Source organism: Natator depressus, chromosome 1 (assembly GCF_965152275.1).
Source record: "Natator depressus isolate rNatDep1 chromosome 1, rNatDep2.hap1, whole genome shotgun sequence".
NCBI classification, from domain to species: domain Eukaryota; kingdom Metazoa; phylum Chordata; order Testudines; family Cheloniidae; genus Natator; species Natator depressus.
In genome coordinates, this window is record NC_134234.1 from 137,562,489 (window position 1) to 137,590,046 (window position 27,558).

General features: G+C 41.4%; 1 protein-coding gene across 2 annotated transcripts in view; it reads left to right on the plus strand.

Annotated features, from left to right (window-relative positions):
- The window catches only part of PPEF1 (protein phosphatase with EF-hand domain 1), a 65,598-nt gene that overhangs the window by 33,723 nt on the left and 4,317 nt on the right, over positions 1-27,558 (plus strand). For both annotated transcript variants that reach the window (XM_074946085.1, XM_074946096.1), the window contains 10 exons: positions 3,419-3,549; positions 6,584-6,698; positions 10,487-10,533; positions 16,382-16,548; positions 18,303-18,339; positions 18,831-18,980; positions 20,677-20,997; positions 22,225-22,410; positions 24,184-24,326; positions 25,327-25,433. In XM_074946085.1, coding sequence (XP_074802186.1) covers positions 3,419-3,549; positions 6,584-6,698; positions 10,487-10,533; positions 16,382-16,548; positions 18,303-18,339; positions 18,831-18,980; positions 20,677-20,997; positions 22,225-22,410; positions 24,184-24,326; positions 25,327-25,433 — 1,404 coding nt within the window. The remainder of the gene's footprint in view (positions 1-3,418; positions 3,550-6,583; positions 6,699-10,486; positions 10,534-16,381; positions 16,549-18,302; positions 18,340-18,830; positions 18,981-20,676; positions 20,998-22,224; positions 22,411-24,183; positions 24,327-25,326; positions 25,434-27,558) is intronic.

A 27,558-nucleotide genomic window follows, 5' to 3' on the forward strand; every position in this document is an offset into this window, starting at 1 on the left:
ACTGAAAAATGGCTTATTTGCTCCGCTCTAGTTAAGCTCCTCCCCAAGAACTTCTGTATTCTCAGTAAAAACAGAGATTGCCTGTCCTGTTCAATAGTTCTATATGCAGGAAAGAAGAGAGGGGTGGGGATCGTTGAAGGTCTTATAGACCCTGGTCTTTCTCACACTATAATTAACCCCCTAAGAAATCTTCCTGGTTCATCACAGTGTCCGCAGTTTACTTTTCTGGGTTATTTTTAATGTTTTAAAAAAATGGTGATAATTTTCCTCTTAATGCAACTGTCCTTTTGATTTGTTTTACAAATCAGCTATTTGTAAAACAGCTATTTCTCCTCTCCTCCTCCTCTTCCTGATGTCAGTGTAGTTTCAGCATCACGAGCGAGATACTTCATGACTGTGTAAATTGTTCACTTAGCAGTCTTGTTATTCTGGTGGTGTTTGGAGATGATTTTCAAAGAGGTCTGTGGGAGGGAGCTGTAAAAGCCCTTTCAGCAGCATTTAAAAAAAAAAAAAAGGTGTAGGGGGGACTTTGTGAATGTACCTGCCCAGCCTTTCAATACACCCCTAGGATCTCTACCAGGAGAAAAGAAAATTAATTTTAAAGAATTGGCATAGCACATATTCTTGGTAATTTCCATCATTTAAATAAAAAAGTAACAGACTGTACTGTATGGGAACCCATTTTAAAAAAATGTAGATAGCCTTTGTTTTTTGTCTTAATCTTTTGGTCACATGCCGTGAGGAACTGGTTTATTTGGTATATGAAGAGCTGTTCTTTATTGCATGCCACCGTGAAAGAAGGTCCTCCCCACTAGCTGAGAACACAGGATACTATACAGTTATTAATCCACGGCTATACGTTTATTTTTCAGTGATGCAAATCCCTGCATGCTGGCTTGAGGTGAGGCTCTGATTTACATAATTATTCTATGCTTATTTCTCAGTATCAGCTCAGTAATTATGTAAATCTCCCGACTCTAGCCACTATAAATCCCTGCTCTGATTGGTTACTATTCTTAGAATTCCTCATCCATATGCCCACAGCAAACATGTATACCTAGATTTCTGATCTGATTCCCTGCCTGTCACCCCATACAATCCCCAGTGAATTAATAAAATTTAATTTTAAAATGGAATTGCTAAAGTGGGGGTAGGGGTTGGGGGAAGCCAGCCCTTTAGAAGGAGCAGAAGGAGACCTTGCAAAGCCTGAGAGTAGGCATAGTGGTAAAAAGATGGAATAGCTAGGTTTGTCAGAGCCCTGGATGGGGAGCTGTGAGGACAGGAGTCAATCAGAGCATAGAAGCGAGAGAATGGAGAACCCATTTCAGTGTTATATCTTCAAGATACTCTCTGCTAACTTGATAGTAACTACAGCCTGAGCTATTCTCCTCAGGCTTGTCAGTGAGACCTGGTGTGCACACTGGTTGTGATAATCAGGTAACACCCATTGTTTCATGTTCTCTGTGTATATAAATCTCCCCACTGTATTTTCCACTGAATGCATCCAATGAAGTGAGCTGTAGCTCACGAAAGCTTATGCTCAAATAAATTTGTTAGTCTCTAAGGTGCCACAAGTCCTCCTTTTCTTTTTGCGGATACAGACTAACACGGCTGCTACTCTGAAATCAGGTCGCTGTGCTTTTCATGGCAAAATTGATTCCATGTAGGCCCTTGGAGTCTGTTTAATCTAGATTTGGTTATTACCCTGTAAAGAGGAAGGCACTCGTAAGCTACTGACTAGTCAGTCAGTTATGGATCATTCTGCAAGATGGTGATGTGCACTCAGCTCCCATTGCAGTGAGTGGAAATTGGGAGTGCTCAGCACCTTGTAGGCTCAAGCCCTTAGCGGTGCTGCTTGATGCTTTGCTCCAGTTGGATTCACATAGACCCAGGGTTTGAATGGGGTAAGCATTTAAGGAGGAAACTGTTCCTTTCTGTTCATTCAGATAACACATCTTATTCTGAACTTTCTTCAGTTGCTGGCCGAGTTGAACTTTGCCTGTATGATGGCATTGTATGCTACTTCAAAAGCTTGGTAACAATTATGAATCATATAAAATACGTACGTGAATGCAAGAAGGATTCTGCTGCTGTGAGTTTTATTTTGCATCCAGTTCTTCGGCTATGATGATAAATAATAAATAAACCCTTTTTTATGAATTTCAGATCAAGTCTAATCAGGGTTATGAAAAAAATTAAGCTCCACAACAACAAAACAAAAGCTGTTTTAAACACTGGAACCTCACAAGAGCAACACCATAGCTCGACCCGAGCAACCACTAGAATGTTTTTAGTAAGGATACTGCTGCTAGCTGGTTCTCTTTTCAAGGAATGAGACAGACCAGTAATGTGCAAAAGCAAACACTTCAGTGCCCTACATACTCGTGTATAGACAAGTGTATATAAAAAGAACCCTGAATTGAAGCAATTAGAAATATTTCCACCTTCTCCACACACCACGAAGAATAGGAGAACAAACTATGTTTCTTTCTCCTGACATACTTATACTTGCTGCAGTACAGACAATAGGTTTTTGACAGCTGGCCAAATGGGGACATTGTGTCTCCACTCTCGTGGAAATGGTGATCTTGAAACACCATTGTTGGCACACAGCTGTGAGAGAATAGGGTTTGTTTGGTTGAGGCCTGGGCTACACTAGAAAATTAGGTCAGTTTAACTACATCGGTCTGGAAAAATCCACACCCCTGAGCTGGGTAGTTAAGCAAGCCTAAGTCCCCATGTAGACAGCACTAGGTCGATGTAAGAATTCGTCCGTCGACTTAACTACCACCTTTCAGGGAGGTGAACTACCTACGCTGGTGGGCGAACCCCTCCCATCGGTGTAGGTAGTGTCTGTGCTGAAGCGCTGCAGTGTTTTGAGTGTGGACAAGCCCTAAATCTTCAGTGAGCTTTTGGGATTTCTCATATATAGGAAAGTAACTACAACAAAACTAATTGGCTTTAAACCCAGTAAAAGTTTAACATTACATTGTTGTAAACAGGTGAAGGAGTTATTGATGATCAACAATAAAGAAGGAGCTATCGATCATCAACAATAAACTTCAGATCTATGTTGGGGGAAGGGAGGGCGGATTGGATAGCAAAATTTCTCCTAATCTAGAATGACAGGCTGTGGTTGAAAAATATTTTGCAGCAATGTTCCATCTGACTTTAGACGCTGTATTTTTTTAATTTATAAATCAGAGATAATTGTTGGAAAGTTGTAGTTGATCCACAAACTAATGGCAGGAACTAATTAACCACTTTATTATAATAGCAGTGCAAATACCAGTGATTTCTGTGGGTTCAGAACTTGTGTTGCCTTCCAAGATGAGACTGTCTACATTGTCTTCCTCCCTCCCTTTCTAGATTTGATTTCTGATTTTTTCAATAGTTCCAGTGATTTTTAATACTGCAGGTTCAGATGTACAGTTACTAGAATATGAGCGGACGATAGAGGTCCCAGACTCCTACCATGGACCTCGGCTGTCGTTTCCCCTGACTGTTGCAGACACTAATTCACTTCTTCATGCTTTCAAGGATCAACAGGCAAGTTAGGAGTTGGGACTGTATTGGTTTTAGAATATGACTATCATGACTGACAACTTAAATAATGTCAGAAGTTGTTATGGAGACTAAATTATAGGATCATAGAAACTAAGTGAACTAGGTGACCTAATATGTCTTTCTACTCTTTCTGCCAGTGCAGGATTATTCTCTGCTGTTCATTTACTGATTATTTGTTATGGTCTAAAGGACTGAGCATGAGTCAAGGAGCTAGGAAAGCTGAAGTTGGCTCTGCTACTGACTTCCTTGCCTGCTTGCCTCTGTGTTCCCCTCTGTAACATGGTGCTAATATTTACACTGTTGAGTGTTATGGGGAGTGATTAATTTGAAACTTTAAACTGCAGTTTCAGTGCTAACTATTAATAGTCCAGCCAAGTTTTAAATTTATTGAGTAAATGGGGCTTCCAATATTTATCTTGAGTGATGGATCTAGAAAGAGGAGCTGTGGTAAATAGAAGAGTAAATGAGCAAACACAGGCATCATCCTTGAGCACCGGCTTTCTTGCTCCCAAGTGGGAGTTAAGGCTCATTCTATGATCAAAAGTCTTTTGGAGATAGGGTAATTAGCCTCTGTGACTTTGCCTCTCCCCGCACCACCTTCCAGAACGAAAGTGGTTGAAAGTCTGAGTAGAATTTCAGCTGGATGGTGCACTGAGATGCCTATTTTTAAATTAAAAGGCCTGCAATCATTGGATGGTGGGATCATCCTAGACATTATTAACAGAGCAGGAAGTACAAGAAAGAAGGAATCTCAGTGGGAAAATATTTTTGCAGCTGAGAGGAACAAAGAGATTGAATGGATGAGTTTTAAAGATTGAGAGTCTCATTCTGACACTTACTTACTCCTGGGGGAATTCTGTGCCAAAAAATTAAAAATTCTGCGCACAGTATTTTAAAATTCTGCATATTTTGTCAAAATAATGTGGGTTTTTTGTGCAAAATGATCCACAATTACAGACCATCAGTCATGATTGAGAACATCATTGCCGGATGTGCAAAATAATTTGTCCCCATCTGCATGAAGTTTTGTAGGGAATTCTCGAGCATGAGAAGCTGGTGGAGGCATTTTTGATGCATGATGTGAAGGCTGTTCATGTCATGCAAAAGAACGAATATCCCTTTGGTAACTTCATCTGGACCTGGCTGGGTACTTTGAGAAGTGCTTGGTTCTGATTGTCCTGATGTTTTATTGACTGCTTGATAAATGTTTTATTTGCCCTCAAAGTCTTTTTTTAAAAAAATGTGTAAATAAAATAAATCCTAAACTGTAATCTAACCCCATTGTGCCACTTTGACACAGGGAAAAAGTGAATAAAGCTCACTTCATTGGATGTGATGCTGTAGCTCATGAAAGCTTATGCTCAAATAAATTTGTTAGTCTCTAAGGTGCCACAAGTACTCCTTTTCTTTTTGCGAATACAGACTAACACGGCTGCTACTCTGAAACCTTAAAACTTTTACAGGTTTTATGCTCCTGAGGGAATTTACTGAGAATGGGAACTGTTAACTAACAATAGGAACATTAACAACGTCACTAGCAGGCAGGTTGCTACATTTCTGTCTCAGAGAATGAGCTCAATTAACTATCAATAGCAACATTAACAATGGTTTTGTTTTTTTCACATCAAGAACTGCTTTTCATTTCAAACATTGAAACAGTTTTGTAGGAATGCACAGAGCAGACTCTTATTCTTCCACACCTTATCTCCTCTCAAGCAAAAACTGATGGAATTTTCTATCAATCCAGTGCTTATCTGCTATAAAATGAGCCTCCAGGCAATTTAATGGATAGCACTGTCTGATTGCATTTCCAACCCTGGCAAAACAGCTGCTTGCTTTGTTGCAATGAAGGAACATAGGCAGGCATGCTGCTATATTTCTGCCGCAGGGGACAGAGCCTGCCTTCATGCCTAACAACCCGAAGCCCTACCCCTCTGCACCAGGTGCTCCACAGTAGCAAGGTTGAGGGACAGAGTCTCTCTTGCTTGTTCGCAGGCAGACATGCCCAGCCCCAGCCCCTGATGGTGATTAATGTCTTCCACACAGACATGTATGCCCATGCCCTCTCCCTCCCTCCCCCCGACCCCGGGCAGTGATTTGGGTCTCTGAGGGCTTCTGCAGGTGCTGGAACAGACACGCTGCCTGGGCTGTTGGGGAAGAGGCATGTGTCCCCCCCAGATTTCTTCTGTATTTTTCTGCGCAGGGTCACAGAAATCTGTGGACCATAAGAATTCTGCACCCATGCAGTTGCTCAAAATTCCGTCTGGAGTAGTTTATATAGAAGAAGGCAGATTAACTATTAACTTTACAGCCCTGACTTTAGTTTTCTCTCTCTTGGTTTTTTTCCCCTTCTTTTGTACTTTACTACTCATTATTAAACTTTCACAGCTAAAAGGAAGTTTTTTGTTATTTAACAATACCTAGCATTTGTATAGCCTTTATCTATTCAAAGAGCTACATTAAGTACCTATTAACCCCATTGTACAAGTGGGGAAAATGAGGCACACAGGTGAAGTGACTTCCCTAAAACCCCAAAGCAATTTACTGGGAAAGCTAGGATTAGAATTTGGAAGTTCTAAGACGCCATGCTCTGGGTATCCTTAAATCTTTGACTGCCAGAAGCTGAGACTGGACAGCAGGGAATGGAGCACTCAGAAAATTGCCCTGTACTGTTCATTCCCTCTGAAGCATCTGGCACCAGGCACTGTTGGCAGATAGGATACTGGGCTAGATGAACCATTGGTTGACCCAGTATGCCATTATTATGTTCTTATGAGTTTTTGATTCTTCATCCTAGACCATGCTGCCTGTAATTGTGAAAGTATGTGTGTACAGTATGTGTAAAGTATGTGTTTAGAAAGTATGTCTGTGCAGTAAACAATCTTTAAATGGCAAGTACCTGTAGCAAAATTGTTGGTAGTGGGTGGGTCTCTGTGTTGGCAGAACTTTTATGAAGTAGCATGTCCTATGTATATTTCTAATATGCCTCCTTCATCTCACTGCATTCCTTTCACAGCACCTTCATGCCCGCTATGTCCTACAGCTGCTACATGAAACCAAGAAAGTCCTTAAACAGATGCCCAACATCATTCATCTGTCGACCTCCTACTCCAAGGAGATAACCATCTGTGGTAAGATGACAGTGCATATAGTTGGTTTTGGCCACAGGGTGATATGGATATTCCTGACTGCAGCCATAACTGTAATTTTGCAGATGGTTTTAGAAAAGTGCAAATCTCCCCAAACTACTACAACTCATACTGCTGAGTCACCACTGGTATATTTTAAGAAAGCCAAAAATCTCCTCTCTTTTTTCACCCTGTCAGATGTTGCTTGGTGAGTCAGTGTTAAAACACAGATCCTGCACTATAGTCAGGGGGTTTTTTTTTTTTGGAAAGTTGCACAACCATATATAAAATGCCACCTAGTGTTGTAAACATTTACTTTCTGCATCACCGCTTGACTTACATGTCCTTGAGAAAGGGAACTTTCCATCACATCTGGCTCAACAATAATTTCCGTAAGAGTTTCCCTGAGTTAAGGGGTCTTGCTTAGGTTGTGCTCCTTCTTGGTCTATGCTTTGTATCAAATAGATGAAGAGACTAAAAACTCTATGTTCAGTAAATCACGAGGAACCTTCTAGAATTTCCTAGTTGATATAAAATTTCCTAATAGGACTGAAGGGTAGACATGTTATGAAACTCTTTGTGACGGGGTCCCCAGGGTGCAACCTGGACTGTGGAACTGCTGAGCCCTCCAAAATCCACCAGCCTGGGATGTCTCTCACACTGTGATGTTGATGTCAAGCTACCAAACTCTGATAGGCACTGCACTTACACAGGCAGGGGCACACCCAAATGAGTTACATGAATGATCTCCCCGCTACTCATGAACCAATAACAGAGAGGCTCCAGCCAATTCCCACAGCTTCCCAGGCTTGCACCCCAGAACTGTACCATCTTACACTGGCCAGAAGCGGAAAGTGGACATGCACCAGCCTTTGTAATCTGAACAGATTTCCCACGCACTTTAGACAAACTCACTGGTAAGGATAAAACGTTAAAATAAGTATATTAACTACAGAAAGTAGAATTTAAGTGATTATATGTGCTAGGTATAAAGGTCAGAGATAGTTGCCTTACGAAAATAAAAATAGAAACACATTCTAAATCCTAAACTTTTACTCTAAGCAAGAGTAGATGAACACCTTTTCTCCCCCTGACAGATGGTACAAGCAGGTTACAGTTCCCCAATACACAAACTGGACTCCTTTTCCAGTCTGAAACCAAACTTCCCCTGTTCAAAAACTTTGTCTCCCAGACATGCTTCCAGGTGCTGAGATTTTGGGGGAGGAAAGAGAGAGGCCAAGTGATGATGTAACTGTCTCTCTGCTTTCTTCCAGCTTGCTGGAAAGGTCTTTGCTGTGATGTGGGAACCAGTCAGTCCCCATTGATCAAGTAGTTTCCATTACATATGTGCCTTCTCTAAGGAGTCTCTGGGATAGTGGATTCTTTCTTGTTGGGTGTTGATGAGCCATTAATGCTGTCTGGCTATTGACGGCTACTCTTTTGTTATAACTGAAAGGCTGGTTATGGGTGTTCCCAACCTCACAACATATTTCAGTAACACACACATAGCAGTACTTCATAACTCCACATACAATGACGGCACATACAATCCAACAGGATAGTAATGTTCAACAGATCAAGACTTTTAAAATGAGACCTCACAAGGCACACTTTGTACAAAATATATCATAATTATATCACCATGGTGAACATGGAGATTCCAGGGTGCTACTTTGGGGTAGCACATGATGCCCCTGAATTTCCCAGTTAATAAGATTAAAGTTATGGAGTATATGATAGAAACATCCTGCCACGGGTGTAGTCAGTACACTGAAATTCACCATGTTTCAGGCCAAGTTCAGCCATCTTTACATTTAGTCGTACCATACTCTGTGACTGCTGCCATTGATGGGCATGGCAGAATGAGGCCCTTGATTGACAACATGCCTGTCTCTGGAATAGATTATATTGTATGTAACAACATGTGTAATAGCCTTTTAAACCTTCTGCCTCCTAAAAGTATTAATGTCATTATAGGGCTTAATCTTTCTTCATACAAGAAGTTAATTAATCTTCACACAGTGATGTAGTGTGACACAGGGGAGAAGTTTCAGAATGAAAAGTGCCTACCGTCCATGTGTTTTGATTATGCCATCATACATTACAGATAAAAGGATAACAGAGCATGAGTAGGGAGTTTTAGCTGCAAAACAGAATAGTAATGGCTATAGTAACTGACAACTATAACTTGTCCAAAGTTACTTACAGTAGTCGGTTACTATTAAGTGTACAATTGCAGGTGCAGATAAATACCAACATTTTCATAAGAGTTGGTTGAGCATGTAATGCAATTGCAAACAAGGGATTTTACATGCACAGCTGTGCACCTAAATGAGGTCTTTTAGGTAAACTATTGTTCACCGGACTTAAAAAAACAAAACACAAAAATCTGAACCAAATAAACGTGTGTTCACGTTTGCTGACTGATCAGTGCTCTCTTGCTAATCAATATACATGCATCCTCCTATTTGTAGCCTCATTTGCACTATTTAAGCAGCATAAAAGATGTCCCTTCTTGCCATTCAAATAAATAATGGCCTTTGAAACCAAAAGATGTTTTGTAGCAGATGAAAGCCTAATTTTTACTGATGTTGAGACCACAATATTAACTTAAAATAAGATTTCCCCCCTCCAGATCCCCTTTGAACTCCATTCAGAAACTGAGGATTAAAATATTATTCTGAAATATTTTCCTATCTGAACCCCCTTAGCCCATTGAAGTCGACAGGAGTGTTTAAATTGACTAAAATTGGCTATATGCCCTATTAACAGTAAAAATGCCTCTGCCCACCCCATTTTTAATACTGATGGTGAAAGCATGAAATCTCTGAGTATATTTATGTAAATTTGGAAACTTTTTAATGTTTATTTGGATGATGAGATACAAGTTAAGAGCCCGATTCTGGCTCCCCTTCTCATCCAGGTGAAATTTACTCCTATGCAGAGGGGGCCTATGCACCAGTTAAATCCCACTTAGTCCACTTTGAAGACTTAAAGTAGTGCAGGATCCCTTTACATAGGGGTGAATTCCTCCTTTTGAATAATACTTTGTACTATTCCACAAGAAACCCCCTGACAGAGCTAAAACTGGCATTATTGGTGCATCTTGTTCTTGGAAAGATTATTTATACTCTCTCTGCCCATCCCCACCCATAACAGCCAAACTCTGGTCCTGAATTAGACAAATAGAACAGATGCATATAATATATGTCAGATAACAAGGTGATGTTTTTTAAAAAATAAATAGGATTTTAAAATCCCATTAATTTAGTTGCCCAATTAAGCATGGCCATCTGTCTTAAGTACCAGTGTGCATATTGGCTATGCTCATAGGTATGCTAAACACTTATTTCTAGGTTCCTATCTTTTTCTCATAGATATTTGTAGGGCACCCCTCACTGGTAACAAAGCACAAATATAAGAACTAAAATTCATAATATGTTTGTTCATAATGTACCCATCTCCTCAAGTACCTAACTCTTTTCAAGGCTGCAAGTGATCTTCTACCCTCCAACACACCCACATAAAAAGATTAAAGCTTCATGCAAGGCTATTGTAGGTGCACTTCAGTGTGTAATTGCCAGATTTAGCTGCACACCTCTTTGAAAATGAGCTGCACACCTCTTTGAAAATGTAGTCTGTATAAACCAAGTTGCAAGGACAGTTCTACCAGGGAAAATGTGATAAAATCATATTGACACCTACTGTAGTTTTTAATTCCAGTTTTCTCATTTAATCAGTGTGGTATAACAGACTTTGTCACAAAACTTTGAATATCCTGTTCCCTCTAGGTGATTTGCATGGAAAACTGGATGATCTTTTGCTGATATTCTACAAGGTAATTAGATGCTTTATTCCTGAGCATTTTCACTCTTTAGGTTGGTGCTAGGAAAGCAACTGCATACCACACAGGTATTGTTAGGTACTGTGTATGTGATATATAGTCACAGAATAGTTCTTTGGCTACTGCTATCTTTCCACCTCAGCAACCAAATGGCCATTTTGAAGAGAGAAATCTGGGTGTCTTTGGCTCTCTGACAGTTTGACTGAATGCCAAGCAGAGAGCATAGACTAGTGTGATAAACCAAAATGAGAGATGGCTTCTTGAACCTTCTACAAAATCCTAGTGCTACTGTAATATTTTGTAAAGGCTCAGTTCTTCAAAGAGAAAGAGCCAAATTCATCCCTGGTGAAACCCTACATCATGGCTGATTTAGCCATCATGAAGAATGCAGCAGTTTTCTCAAACCTCTCCAAACCCATTTACGCTTCCAATCAATATCTACAAAAGTGCTTTTTTTTTTATATATACTATTTACAGGAAGTGAAGTGCAGAGCACTTCTATCTGCTTAAAAGCTTTCCCTTTTTTGAAAGCAGTCATGCAGTTTTGCACAAAATGAAAATATCCTGGGCATCCTCCGTTTAGCCTTCAGCAGCTGTTCATGTGTTTCATGTGAAATAAAACATAATTATGCTTTGCTAACGTGGAAAAAATGAAACTCCAGGCTGTCTTCTCTGCAGTTGTATATTTAGCTGAAGGCATAAGAATTTTCCTACAATACGTTCCAAATTTATTTTCTTTTTAGTATGATTCACCACCTTACAGTTTAACAGATACTCCCTCTGATTTCTTTTTATGACTGATTATTCTGTATTCGTCTGAATTGGCTGGCATGAGTTAATCCAGGTGCTTGAATGATGTAATACCTCTTTGTTTAATTGGCTCAGTTACACTTTCCACTCATCTGTCAGCTGCAAACTTGAATATCTTGTCCAAGCAGAAACCTAATTTTAAAAAAATTAGTACAATACTGACCTAAGCAGGGGTCAACTTCCCATGTTATTAAGTTACCAATTTTAGCTACTTCTTTGCTTTCCTGCCTTTTAGCTGATAGTTCAATGAGACAACTTTTCCATTTCCAAATTGCATATTAGAACAGCATGATAGAACAGTTGGATTCAGCCTACTTTCAATATTCAAAACACATGGCATGGTAAAACACTCTATTTTGGGAGTGAATACTTGAATGTTTATAGCTGCAAACAGCCCTGGATATGACGTACATTTTAAAATACGGCATTGGAGAACAGGGCTTGTCTCTTAACAGGATGAAATAATGAAAACAGCCCGCAGTGTGAGGGAGGAAATCATGACTCTGCTGGACTCAATGGCAAAACTGCCTTTGACAGCAGTGGGGCCAGGACTTTACCCAAAGCCTTCCATGGTTAGGAGGTTATTGACAGGATCCTTTCATCAAACTACATAAAAAAGCAAACATTTTGTCATGACTTCTGAGTGGTCAGGGAATTCAGGATTGAGGATCTTACTTATGTGGAGAGTAATTAATTGATGCAGATAGATACAGCTCAGTCTTCAACATAGATTTACATAGCCCTTAGGTTTAGGAATTCCATAGTGACACTCTCCTGACATGTCCTTGATGTGCCACCAAGTCCCAGGGGCTCCTGCATGGGGAGGTGTATATATAGGGCCATACCAAATTCACAATCCATTTTGGTCAATTTCATGGTCATAGGATTTTTAAAATAATAAATGTCATGATTTCAGCTATTTAAATCTGAAATTTCACAGTGTTGTAATTATAGGGGTCCTGACCCAAAAAACAGTTGTGGGAGGAGGGGAGGGTCACAAGGTTATTGTAGAGGGGATTGCAGTACTGCTACCCTTACTTCTGTGTTCCTGCTGGCAGTGGTGCTGCCTTCAGAGCTGGGCAGCTGGAGAGCGGCAGCTGCTGGCCAGAAGCCCAGCTCTGAAAGCAGAGCTACTGCCAGCACCAGCGCAGACGTAAGGGTGGCATGGGATGGTATTGCCACCCTTACTTCTGCAGTGCTGCTGGCAGGACACTGCCTGCAGAGCTGGGCACCCGGCCAACAGCAGCTGCTCTCTGGCTGCCCAGCTCTGGAGCAGCCCAGAAGTAAGGGTGGCAATACTGCAACCCCCCTAAAATAACCTTGAGATCCCCCTGCAATTCCCTTTTGGGTCAGGACCCCCAATTTGAGAAACACTGGTCTCCCCCGTGAAATCTATATAATATAGGGTAAAAGCACACAAAAGACCAGATTTCACAGGGAGAGATCAGATTTCATGGTCCATGATGCGTTTTTCATGGCTGTAAATTTGGTAGGGCCCTATGTATGTGCAACTGTCTATGCTGGCTCTGCACATCCCAGGGATGCACCGTATGTCAGGCGTGTTCTTGGGTGGGGGAGGTGGCTTATAGGCCATGGCTGTTTCGTGGCCACTTTTCATGGGCATGGTCAGCACAAAAGGGTCATGAATGAATTTTCCTTCCTCCTGCTGCCTAATCCTACAAGCTCCAGATCCTCAGCTTGTGTAAAGCATAGTTCAGTTGAAGGAAATGGAGCTGCAGTTTACACCAGCTGGGGATCCGGCCAGCACTACATCTGGGATCCATTTGCAACTCTATCAGCACCACATTCTTAAACTTAAAAGGAATTTCTTCCTTTGAGATAACAAGTACTGTTAGCTCCCCATCAGAGGGACAAAGTGATACAACTGTCTAAACACCCAGCTGAAGAATTCCATTTAACTCAGCTGCCTACTGAGCTTGGTGGATTGGAAGTGGCTGCTAACCCCCTTTGGCAAGGTTCAGTTACAGATGTGGTTTACAGTACACTCATTGGTTTGCTATCCATATGATTTTTGCCACAATGTATACACATCTCTGAACCATTAATGACTAAAAAAGGATAGGAGCTACATAGGTTTAAATGACAAATTTGATGATCAGTTGAACTATTTTACATAATATTATGCCTGATACCTTTTGCTTTCTTTCTTAAGAAGATTATCTCACCTTTTCTTACCTGAAGTGTCCAATTTGTAGATACTTCATTCCGGGCATGAGTCTTTGTTAAATTACAGTGTTTCCAGTCATTCACCCAAAGCCTTGGAATTTTAAATAGTTTATTGCTAAATTAGACTCTGTTAAATTGATGTGTAGAGATACCCTGAAGCTGAATAGAAGGCAGATAACAAAGAAGCTAATTAACCACTAACACAGAAGATACAATAATGATGCCCAGCAGCAAACAGCCTCACAGCACTAGTCTGCAAATCATTAGAGAGCTATTTTTTGTTCTCATTTCTGAAGTGTCTCAAGCTTCTATAGATTTTAATTTTGTTTTGCCCTGGAACTATGACTGTCCGTGAACATTGGAGAAGTGGAAATCACTTTAAAACTTGGCAAGAGAACATCAAAGAGCTAAAATACCACTTTGAATTTGGAATCCAGATATAATTGTGTTTTAAGTTCAAAATCTAAACTTGTTTTTAAAAAGTAGGGCTGTGACAAGCTTTTCCAAGAGAGAATTGGTAGAGCTTAGAGAAAAAACACCAGCTGATGTTAATCCAATCAATCCAACTTTCCACATACTAATATCAGTTCCTTGCCTTTTCCTCCTGTCTGTGGATGTCCCTGCCCTTTCTGGAGCCTCAAGGAGCCTCAAGGATTCCTTCCTTCCTTCCTTCCTTCCTTTTTTTTTTTTTAAATTTTATTTTTTTTATTACTAATCATATCAGCCACACTATCAGAGGCTCGTTCACCTGCACATCTACCAATGTGATATATGCCATCATGTGCCAGCGATGCCCCTCTGCCATGTACATTGGTCAAACTGGACAGTCTCTATGTAAAAGAATAAATGGACACAAATCAGACGTCAAGAATTATAACGTTCAAAAACCAGTCAGAGAACACTTCAATTTCTCTGGTCACTCGATTACAGACCTAAAAGTTGCAATTCTTCAACAAAAAAACTTCAGAAGCAGACTCCAACGAGAGACTGCTGAATTGGAATTAATTTGCAAACTGGATACAATTAACTTAGGCTTGAATAGACACTGGGAGTGGATGGGTCATTACACAAAGTAAAACTATTTCCCCATGTTTATTCCCCCCCCCCAAACTGTTCCTCAGACGTTCTTGTCAACTACTGGAAATGGCCCACCTTGATAATCACTACAAAAGGTCCCCTTCCCCCCGCCCCCGCTCCCCTGCTGGTAATAGCTCATCTTAAGTGATCACTCTCCTTACAGTGTGCATGGTAACACCCATTGTTTCATGTTCTTTATGTATATAAATCTCCCCACTGTATTTCCCATTGAATGCATCCGATGAAGTGAGCTGTAGCTCACGAAAGCTTATGCTCAAATAAATTGGTTAGTCTCTAAGGTGCCACAAGTACTCCTTTTCTTTTTGCGAATACAGACTAACACAGCTGCTACTCTGAAACCTACTTTAACTCACTTCATTTTCAGACTCTCATAGTTACAGTCCTTTTTGTGACCTTTAATTCAGAAACTGCCTGAATTAGAGGGAAGTTGCTGCAGGGGATGAGCATGCTGCTTTTGCAGCATTCCCAGCCTGTGCTCTCCAGAGAATTGAGAGACCAGAATTAGAAATCAAATACTGCTGTCTTTTAATAGCAGGGCGAACAGCAATCATCGGACGCCTGATCCAAACCCACTGAAATCAATGGAAAGATGCCCTGTTACTTCATTAGGCTTTGGATCAGGCCTTAGGCCACCAATTTGCATACAATAGTGGGCCCCATCAGTGTCCCATTTCACTCCCCCAGAATGAAGTCAATTGGGAGGCACTTTGTCAAGGAATCTCATAGCTGCCCAAGAAATGCTGAGTAACTTGTGCTGTGCCCCGGGGATGTAATGCTTTGGGTGACTTCACAGTATCGGAGTTGGACTGTGTTAATGTGTATGGTGATGATCTGTCAGTAATGAGTCTGTATGCCAATGTCTAGCAGGTTTCTTTCTGGCAGGGTAATCTCTATAGCAAGTCAGAAGTGGAATAAACAGTTCTAACATTCATACCCCTTAGAAATGATGGAGATATATAAACATTGACGTCATACTTCCTGTAAGCTGACAGTAGCCCCTGGTATGTTGACAACCAATGCAGGTAAAACATAGTACAATAGATTCACTAAGGTATATCTCAAAATTGTCATTCATAAAAATGAATTGCCTTATATCTTCTGAACTATGAAGTGTGGATTATTACGATACCTACAAATCCCAAATCCCTTGTCCCCTGAGTCTGAGAACTTTTCAGATCGTAGCTTTCTTCTTGAGTATGCTAACCCCAGGCTTCTCAGACTTTTTCTCTCTTAACAGTAGAGTGTCTCATGGGCACCTCGCCTCCCATTCACGTCGAACAGGCCTCCTCCCCACTATTTGCAATTGTATCACTTCCCCGCAGCAATGGCATTTATGGGAAAATAATATTACATTAGGAGAGTAATGATTTGATTGCTCCTTTTTAATATAATTTAGCAGGTGGAAGCAAGGCTTAGAGTTAGCAGCATGTGAGGCGTCAGATTTCCATGAGTCATCAGCAAGTGCTTTGCAAACCTCCAGTAGTCCAAAGATCACAGTGTGGGGACCTCTGTCCTAAAGAGGAGAGAACAATGTGACAGCACTGTCTCTCTAAATCCATGTGTTATGTAGATGACCTAGCAATATAACCTGTGTTGCTTGCAGCTCCACTTTTTCATATTGTAAAAACAACCATAACATGACATACAATCTGAAAACCTCTAGCCTTTGTTTTTGGAAATTCATTTCAGTCTATGCCTGTTAAGTACATTGCCTCACCAACTTTGCTTGTTTTGTTTCCTCCTGCAGAATGGCCTGCCTTCAGAAGAAAACCCTTACCTTTTTAATGGAGATTTTGTGGATCGGGGGAAAAATTCTGTTGAAATACTTATTATCCTGTTTGCCTTTCTTCTTGTCTACCCCAACCATTTACACTTGAACAGAGGGAACCATGAAGACCATATCATGAATCTGAGGTAACATTTTCTTCTGTTCTTTTTCCACGCAAATATCACCGAGTTGAATGCCTTTTTGATCCTTTTGCTATGGTTATGATGAATCTAGTTGCCACAGGTTTGTCTCATACAGAAACAAGTGTTTTATTGGGCACTCAGATGTTAATTCTGCATCTTAATCTAGCAGGGGGAAGGGTTATTTCTACTAACCCCCTTAAACGTGGATCTGATTCATTTCTCACTCAGGGACCAATTCACAGCGCACTGAAGTCAATCAACTTTGCAGAGCTTTCAGGCATATGAGATTCTGAGGCACGGTCCGTATGTTGTTTGAATCGGGTTGCCTGTTCCAGAGCACTGATAAGGCAGGCGGTGTTCCATCACCAAACAAGTGATGTGTCCTGTCCAAATACGTTGTAACACCAGGAGAAATGCACGAAGATAGGAGCCAGGAGACCATGAGCTAAAATCCCACCTCTACTGACTGCTGTTTCTCAGCATCAGAGACTTCCTTCATTGTACAAATAAGTTAATTGGAAGGCTGCACAAAGTGATCTCGGGAAAAGCTAAGGCTGTGGGCAGACCCAAGTCTCGTCCATTCAGCCACACTGCATCTCAGGAAAAAAAATATGCCAAAGCAACGTTAGTAGCTATCCTGATTGTACCCACGGGGCTCACCGCTGGACAACGCTTCTCCCAGGCACAGGAAGAGAACCCAGCAATCCTGATCCCCATCATTCTACTGCTGTTTAGCAAATAGTTGCCTGACCAAATAGTAAGAGATGAGTTGTGTCCCCCTCTTGTGATCATTACCCAGAGGGGAAATTACTCTCTTAGCTCAAGTGGTAGAGAGCTATGCAGGGGAGCTCAGGTTCAGAATTCAAACCTTGTTGATGTTCCATGGGAGAGGATCCTTATGGTTGCAAATAATGACATTTATTTTCCCAGGGTTGTTTTTTTACAAAACTGGTTTGTTTAATTCACACAGTGAGACAATGTCCTTAAAAATGGAGTTTATAGTGAAAAAACATAAACCTGTCAATTATGGTGCAATGTGCAAGAAAGCTAAGATGTTCCGATTATTGTCATTTGTCACATATTTTGAGTGGTTGTATCACACATTGGCTAATTTGAAGGCTGAGAGATGTGGGGCTTTGGACACCAGGACTTCATTCCACTGAAATCAGGAGTTACAATCATATAAAACCAATAAAAGATCAGAATCCTGCCCTTGGTGAAGCACGGACATGGTGGGCGAGCTTTTGGAAAGAACGTAAATGATTTAAGAGGACAATTCCCATTGACTTTCACTGGGACTTGTGCTCTGAAGTCACTTAAGTGCCTTTGAAAATCCGTAAGGCAAAAGAATTGCATGAAATTTCTCTTTTGCTAATGGGCAAGAGCCCACCAATTCCTTTTGCTCTGGGTTCTGTTTCTGCCCAGGAAGTTTTGGCTCCATTAACATTGTATAATGGTCAAAACTCATTCTCAACCAAATGAATCAGAGTAGAGGAAAGCCATTTGTGTATATTGTTAAATCAGGAAAATGTCTGGAAAAGTTATGGGGCATGGAAGAGGAAAGAGGGAATGGAGAATTCCTAGAAGTTACTGTAGTTTTCATTTTTTGTAATTATTATTGTTAAAGATTTACAGTGTATGCACTAGCTATAATGGCCGAAGTAATGTTTCACATGAATCATAGAAACTATTGCCGGGTTATAGTGAAAAGTGATCATGCAGAAAGCCAGTTTGTGATGCTGTCTCTGTTTTTTCAGATATGGCTTCACAAAAGAAGTTATGAAGAAGTACCGGGTAAGATATCCTCTCTCCCCCCTTATTTGCTTCCAACATGTGCAAACTGAAGTGTGTGTCAACAAGAAGATTTGCTCTCAAGAATGTAGTGTAAATACAGAGTAATTCCATCAAGATCAATGGAATTATTTTGCATTTATACAAGTGTAACCGTGAGATTAGAATTTGAACAGTTAGTTTTACTTATGTCCAGAGATGTATGAAGTAAAATAGGAAAAGTTTATGAAGCCAAACAATAAACATCAGAAAAAATGACGCTGAAAGAGTAACAAAACGATCAAGGCAGAATCAAGCAGTCCTGAAGGTAAATTTTGGAATGTATATATTCATATTATATTTCTGGGTTAAACCAATGGGCATAATTGTTCATACAGATTATTGAAGTCCAAGCAAAACAATGAGGTCAAAAGAAACTTCCACATTATTTACTTGTTGTGATAAGCACTAGTGACTTTCAAGAATGATATCTAATAAAATAATATATTTTACAGTCCCATGGCAAAAAAATTTTAAATCTTCTGCAAGATGTTTATAGCTGGCTTCCCCTTGCCACTGTAATTGACAGCAAAGTACTAATCGTACATGGAGGAATATCAGACACCACTGATTTGGATTTCCTGAATTTATTTAAGAGAAATAAGGTAAGAGACAGTACTTCTGTAGAGTTGCCTTTATTCTGTTTGTGATCTCTGAAAGTGTTTACTAGTAAAAATATTAAGGTAAAGTTATCTAAGCATTTTATAGATTTAGAGAAGACAGTAGATACTACCTAAAGAAAATACAGCAAAATAGAGACAATGATTTCTTCAGAAGGAAACATTTGTGGTGAATGGTGCCAATGGACATTTTGAGCCAAATCTTCAGCTGGTGTAAATGAGTGTAGATCCATTGAGATAAGTGGAGCTACACCAATTTACACCACCTGAGCATCTGACCCACTATATTGTAAGACCATATGTTTGTCTAGAAAATATGAAAATTACCTTATTTTAACAACTCGCAGAAGTTTCAGGAGAACTAGGAAATCCATCAGTGTGTGAATTTCCTCCTTTTTAATCCGGTTCAACTTTCCTTTAGTGATAGTTGTGCACTGAGGCCCCAGCCCTACAATCTGATCTGTGCAAGCGGAACTCCTTGGCCTGCATGGAGCTACTTTGCAGCTGCGTGAAATCCCACAGAAGTCAAAAATTTCTGCCTATTTGAATCCTGTTTCAGGATCAGGCCCAGAGGCAGCCAAAATTCCACTTTTCATAACTGAAACAAGTTCAGAAGACAAGAGGTCAAATTCGGCCCTGAGATTAAGCAGGTGCAACTCCCGCTGAAAACAGTGGAAGTTACTAACACCAAGTCTATGCTTGGCCTGTTATTTGCAGATGTTAATGCAGCTGCTATGCAACGCATAATTAACGTGTGAACTCACCTCTGCAGGAGAGTATTGAAATACTTCAGTAAGAGTCAGACATTTGTGAGCCGGATTCCAAATGCACTGGCATTTGTGGTATTCCAAACTGATACCTGGCACAATTTGCTGCCAGAAGCAGTTTCTGATATCTAGCTATTATTTTTTGGCACGCTACACAATCCCCACTCATATTTTTGAGTCAGCGCCTTAGGTAGATAACAACTGTTTGGATGTTGATCAGGACCATGGGGAAAGACAGCTTCGGCTCAGATATTTAGGACTCTGTGGAAGAAAATTATGGTAGTAGTAGAATCAATTTTCTTTTTCTTTAATAAATTGTTTAATACACACACTTCTTTGGCGAAAAAAATGAGCTAGTGCAAGTGAATCTCAAAAGAGAATGCAAGAAGCAGCCTGACTCTTTCAAGAAAAGGTTTGTTTTAAAATGAATTGCCATAGCCAACTTATGCAGCTCCAGAAGAGCACTAGCCCTGGTGAACAATCAAGGAGCTTAGGTTTATTTAAGGATATAGTGTCTGATTCACTACTGGGTTACTCCCGTTTTATCCTGGTGTTATTCCATTGATTTCAACTGAGTTAAACCAGAGTAATGCTAGAATAAAGAGTGGAGAATCAGGTCCATGTTTCTCAGTGAATACCATTTCATCCCCAATGTTATTGATAAAGGGGCAGATTTTCAACATAGGTATCTAACTTCCAATGGAATTAGGTACTGAAGTTTCTACCGGGAGTTCAAGAACTGTATTTGGTGAAAAGTTAAAACTCAGAGTTTAAATCCAGAGTAGTGATGAGTTAATATTTCCTTCAAGCAGTTGTTGCTGAGATATGGAGCATATTATGAAATATAGTGCATCTTTGACTTTTTTGATTTATATAAGCATCAGTAAATATGCACTGATGAGTCTGTCTTTTAGATGAAGTCTGTGCTGAGACCACCGAAATCAAGCACAGAGAGAAACCATGACCTGGAAAGAACTGACTTTGTAGAATACTCTCCTATAATAAGAGTCAAGAGATGCCTTCCTGGGCAGGCTATTGCTGTCAAAGGAATGACCAGGCCTTCATCATCTAGCCATAGAAGACTATACACCGGTGATCTATTGGATGTTGGGGAGCACAGGTGGCTGCTTCATGATGGTGCTAACTCTGGCCCGCTCCTAGATGCACAGTATCTAGAGTCCGGTGTTCATATGCCGAGCGTGCCTTCAGAATTAACAGCAAAGGAATGGAAACAAGTATGTGAAACCAAATACAGACTTCTTAAAAAACAAACTATCTGTATAGACAAATGGAATTTATTTTGTGTAAACAGGATGTTTTGATTCTGAGATGAACAGAGAAAACTTTTTCTTTCAGACATCATTCTGGGCAGTCAAGGCGATTTTCATTATGGCTGACTCTACCTTCTACCTCTGGTCATTCAAATGCATTTCAAGACACATCACTTTATTCTACAAATAAATATGTTTTATGTACTATATTTCCTCAGTGTTCAAAATGTCTCAATAGCAAACATTTCAATCCATTTCAATAATATCTGATGCAGTTGAGTATCCTTGTGTGGTAGGATCTGATAGTACAAAAGGTACTTTTAGTTTCAATGGGCTATAATTTCCCAGTCGTCAGTCAAAAACTGCACCTATTTTGTGGTTGCAGTGCACACACGAGCAGGCTTGGGGAGCTGGACGCTGACCTACCCAACAAATCCCAACTCCTCGGGTTTGTGGTATGCAGGGCCTGCTGATTGTTCAGGGAGAAGGGATTTACCTTTGTCATCTTCCCTCCACTTTTGCCTTGTTTACCAAAGAACAAGATTAAGCCCTCAGTGTACAATAATTTAATGAATTGTGACAACTCTGTGATTTTAATTCACAGAGCTGTTTGTAATCTGAAAAAATAATTGTAAGGCAGGGGTATATTTTCCAAGTTTCTCTTTGGTCAGCTCCTTTAAGCAGAAGTGGATGGTTATATTGGCTTCTCTGTGGGCAACTCTCTTCTAACATAGGAAGCCTGCCTCCTGCCACTGACCCATGTGACTTAGGAAAGCAGGTCCTTAAACTAATACAATGGAGACTGATAAAACTCTAGTGTAGAAATTAGACTATTCTTTTGAAATGTGAGTCTTCCAAAGACAACAGAAAACAAAAAGCAAGTATTTTGTTCTCTCTGGAGAGTATTAGGTTCTGAAATTGTTTGGAAATACAGTATAAAATCTACCTAGTGATTTACATTTAAAAACTCAACTCAGATGGCTTTTGTTTAATAAAGGCAAATAAAAAGAAATGTTTTCCAAGCAAAAGGAATGTATTAGTTTAAGGAAATAAAGAAAACCTGAGAAGTCTAGCTGTATCTTATTGTGCTTGGGGCCCCTGTAATAGCCAGCATTTCTAAATAATGTCCCAGGTTGTAGCCTATGTTGTACTAATTGTCAGTAATTATGTCTGTTGGTTTGTTCTTCAAAGGTGGCTGATATTCTTTGGAGTGATCCAAAAAACCAAAATGGCTGCACACCAAACAAATCTCGAGGAGGTGGTTGCTACTTTGGGCCCGATGTTACTGCCAGGCTGCTTAAACGGTATAATCTGAAGATGCTGATCAGGTCTCATGAATGCAAACAAGAAGGTTATGAGATCAGTCATGATGGGCAGGTAAGATCATCACGTATAAAATAAAATGCTGCTGTGACCTTCACAGAAAACCCCATAGGAGTAACCTCAAATTTATCAGCTAAGTCAATTGGTGAAAAAGAGTGAGTTCTATAAAACAGGTACTGGGAATATTCACAGTACTCGTGTGAGGTTTTCTTAGGCAAAACTCCCCTCACCTTGAAGGGGAGATTTGTTAATGATAACAAGAATGGCGCCATAGCCACCCATGCTTTGAAATCTCTGAAAACCTCCACTCAAGTCACACCGTCTCTGCCTGAGGAAAGTGCATTTTTTAAGAAAAGCGTGTCTCTGTGTCTCTGAAAAAAGCAGCTCACTGAAAGGCCCACTGACTGTGCGGACTGGCACTTTGTAATAGAAACATTATAGGGCTTACTGCACGTGCTTCTGCAACTCGTTTTTTGCACACTGGAAATTTGTCAGGACAAATGCTAGTTAGAGCTGCATCACTGAGGGTAGAGAAAGAATCTGAGCTACGTTTTTGTGCCTGAAATCTTACCCTGGGTAAATTCTAGTTCTGGGAAATTGAGAGGGAAGATGTTCCTGGGTCATTTCCTGTTGCTCAAGCCTAAAATTCCAATAATCTTTTTGTAGCTATGCTATAGTGCATTATTATGAGTTACATTCATTATTGCATGGGTTTGCAACCTGAGGGTCATGATCAATGTTCCCTCTAATTTTGTACAGCCATGTGCGGAATGAATTTTGTTATGTGCACCAATATGGAGGTGATGTGTCGTGGGGGTGGAGCCAAGGGGTTCGGCATGTGGGAGGGGGCTCAAAGCTGTGGCACAGGGTTGGGGTGCAGGGGGGTGAGGGCTCTGGCTGGGGGTGTGGGCCTTTGGTTGAGGCCAGGGATGAGGGGTTCAGGGTGCCGAAGGGGGCTCAGGGATGGGGCAAAGGGTTGGGGTGCAGCGGGGTGAGGGCTCTGGCTGGGGGTGCAGGCCCTGGGGTGGCGCCAGGGATGAGGGGTTTAGGGTACCCTGGGGCTGCGGCGGGGAGAGAGGACTCCTTCCAGGCCTCTCTTGCCGCAGCAGCTCGGGGCCAGGGGAGAGGCACCTCTCCCTGGCTGCTGCAGCTCCAAGCCCAGAGCCGGGGCCAGGGCTCCTCTTCCCAGCTGCGGCAGCTCCGAGGCTGGAACTGGGGCAGGGGCGCCTTTTCCTGGCCACCGAAGTTCTGAGGCTGGGCCAGGGGAGGGGTGCCTCTCCCCATCTGCGTGGCCCTTGATAGCATGGTGCGCGGCCGTACAGCTTAGAGGGAACTTAGGTCATGACCACCCTGTCCTTCTCATGTTGCTAATGGGAGATGAGTTCCAGTGTGGGAAAGGTCAAGACCCACTGTATTGTAAGTATATCAACGTACATGTTACTTTAATTCCTCTGAGTAATTTCCTTCATCTTCTTGGCCTCTCTCTCTCTGACACACATGGCTAGAAGGAAGGGAAGGAGATTCAAAACCATTTAGACCCCAGGGAAATGTTGCCTTTGTGGCAAGTGTAATTATATGTTGTTTGTCTTATAAAGTGAAGTCCTCATGGAAAAAGTGAAAAATGAAGTTCTGAAGCAGGACTAGAGTTGACATTTTGTTTAGCTGAGCAGCCATTGGCAGGCTTATAGATTTATTCGGGTTTTACACTTGTTTTAATTCATTTTGTAACCTGTCTCAATTTTCTAAAGCCAGTTTTAAACTTCAGTCCAAAAAGGGGGCAGCTTTAATCAATTCCACTGATTTCTTTTTTTTCTTTTATTATACCAGGTTATCACTATTTTTTCTGCCTCTAACTACTATGAAGATGGCAGCAACCGTGGTGCTTATCTCAAACTGAATCCTGATTTGATACCTCGCTTTGTGCAGTATCAAGTCAGTAAATGCACACGCAAACAGACTCTTCACCAGAGGTACAGTAAGGACAACACATCTAATGGATACAGGCATAGGCGCCAACTCCGTGGGTGCTCCACCCAAGCTCACCCCTCCCCCCCACTCCCGCCCACCAGTGGCCCCTGCCAATCAACTCCCAGCGCCTCCTGAACAGCTGTTCTGCAGCATGTGGGAGGCACTGGGATGGAGCAGGGAGGAGTGAAAACGAGGGGTGCTTGGAGGAGGGGGCGGAAAGAGGCGGGGTGGGGGTGGAGCAGGGATGGGAAGAGACGAGTTGGTGATATGGCCTTGGGGGAAGGGGTGGAGTGGGGGGGGGCCTGGGGCTAAGTGGGGGTTGAGCACCCCTGGGGAAAATTAGAAGCCGGCGCCTGTGGATACATGTACAGTGTATCAATATGAACCCAGAATGTGTGAATTGTTCACGGCAGAAGTTACATGAGAGGTTTAATTGTATTTGCACAGCCCTTTACGTTACTTGGTTTTCTTTTTTTTAAATGGATTTAAAAACAAATGTGATAACAGATAAAAGGGGTTCCAACAGCTCTAATTTGATTGTTCTGAGTTATTTGCAGTGCTATAAAAAGAATCAAGGATTTGAATTGTATAAGACAGCAAATGTACAGGATATATGTCGAGCCTGATTCGCCATTGTATGACACCATTTTCACACCGGTGTAATGCCATGGCGTAAAACTGGAGTAATACTGGTGTGAATCAGCCCAAGAATTTTGTCAGAACAGTTCTGCCATGCATGACACTAGAGTCCACTTTGCTAATGTAAAGGACTTATAACTTGACTGTGTAATGTCTCTCATGAATAACTCAGCCACCAAATAAGCTCAGACCATTCTTTTGGGTTTTTTAATGTCACTGTTTTATGGGGCTCGTTGCAGGGCTCCTAAACTGAGATTGTTTGTTACAGGGGATTGGTACACAATAAATACTGCATATGGAAAAATTTGAAGAGCTAGAGAATTTCAATCCTTGAATTGTCCACTCTGATTATTTTCTTCATAGGGTGAGTGTAGTTGAATGGTCTGCATTAAAGTCATTACGAGAGAAACTTTACTCCCGGAGATCAGAACTCATTGCAGCTTTCAGACAGTATGACCCAAATGACACAGGTAATGAAACCAACCACAGATGAAAGTAATTAGCTCTTAAAATTAAGTTGCCAGCATTGTCATCAAATAGGACCAAAAATGCACTCTCTCTAAAATTTAGTTAACAGCTATTAAGTATCTGGATTTGTATTATTATTTGATTATATTATGAATAGAACATTATTTCTTCTGTGTAGTAGGATAGTTTCCTGTGTAAAGACATACAAACACTGCATAGAACAAACATCCCACAAACTGGAGTACATCAAGAGTACCGTTTGTCTGAATACTTGATACATATCAGGAGCACAACATATTTTTCACATGAATGGCATCCACTGAGGAGACTGCAATCTGTAAAATACACGATTAAACAAAGGAAGAGCCTAATTCTGTGAGAGACTGAGTACCCCTAATTCCCAGTGAAGTCAATAGGAGCTAAGGGCCCTCAGCACCTTACAGGAGGTGCTCAACACTTCAAAGGGATCAGGCCCTAAATATGCCTGTCAAAAGGCTGCTATTGGATGCCATTGGAGTAGGTCCAGAAAATGGTCTTCTGCTTTGTCCTTCATTACTGGATCTTTGCCAATGCTTATATAAGTACAAGGGAGAGTAGAAGAATATGCCAGGGAATCAAGGATGCATCATAGTGCACTGCTGGATGGAACTCTTGTGAAGAATTTCAGGGTTTTGTATTTGTGAGGCCTGGCGAACGGACCCAAGCCATGCTAGGTGGGTGTGGGTTTCATGAGCTCCCAGAATTCTCCATAAGTGAGGTGACAGTCTGAAGAATGTCCCTAGCTCAGGGAGGCCTTTCACCCTGGACAAGGCATCAGCCACTCCATTTTCTGTCCAAAGAATCATAGACTTTAAGGTCAGAAGGGACCATTATGGTCGTCTAGTCTGACGTCCTGCACAACGTAGGCCACAGAATCTCACCCACCCACTCCTGTAACAAACCCCTAACCTATGTCTGAGCTATTGAAGTCCTCAAATCGTGGTTTAAAGACTTCAAGGTGCAGAGAATCCTCCAGCAAGTGACCCGTTCCCCTACACTGCTGAGGAAGGTGAAAAACCCCCAGGGCCTCTACCAATCTGCCCTGGAGGAAAATTCCTTCCCGACCCCAAATATGGCGATCAGCTGAACCCTGAGCATGTGGGCAAGACTCACCAGCCAGACACCCAGGAAAGAATTCTCTGTAGTAACTCAGATCCCACCCCATCTAACATCCCATCACAAGCCATTGGGCATATTTACCGCTAATAGCTGAAGATCAATTAATTGCCAAAATTAGGCTATCCCATCATATCATCCCTTCTATAAATTTATCAAGCTGAGTCTGGAAGCCAGATATGTCTTTTGCCCTCACTGCTTCCCTTGGAAGGCTGTTCCAGTTAGATTCCATACCTTTGAGTGCACTCGGGACAAGTGTCAATCTGCCATCCTCCACTGAATAACACATAGCACTTTGTACTACCCCACTTAGGCCCAGTGGGTTTCTTGTTCCTGGGAATTAGGAACTGCACAAAAGCTTCTTCCAAATCAGGAGTGTCCAGAGCTTCCTCTCACTGTATTTCAGCACAAGGTTTCTGAAAATGGGGGGAGGAAACCTGACCAGTTCACTTATTCATATAGGAGCCTGATGGATTGTGTTGGACCCTGTGTAGCTTTGTTATAGGAGAGCTTTGAAGCATGGAATTTTTTGATTATCCAGCCTGATTTGCTGCCTCAGTATCTGGGGAGCCTCCAATTACTATTTGTGTGGGAAACCATCTCATGTTTCCTGGGAGGTGGGGTTTAGATGTGACAGTTAGTCAATGGTGCATGCTTCTTTCCAGGTGAAATGAGCGAAGGGGTTGGTACTGAAGTCCAGGCCTTAGGGCCTTAAGCATCGTGCTAGGAGAGGAAATCCAACTAAGAAAGAAGTGGGCAGCTGAACAAACTCACAGATAGAAAGTGCCCCAGCTATGAGAGTAAGGGTTTGGGCAGGCATAAGTCCAGCAGTGCTAAGGCAGTCTCTGCCTCGGGAGCATTTCTAAACTCCTCCATTGCTAGACATCTTCAGAAAGCTATGTCGGTGTGGAACTGAGATCAAGGGTAAAAAGCCAGAGAGTGGGCACCTCCTCCATATAGTCTGACAAGTCT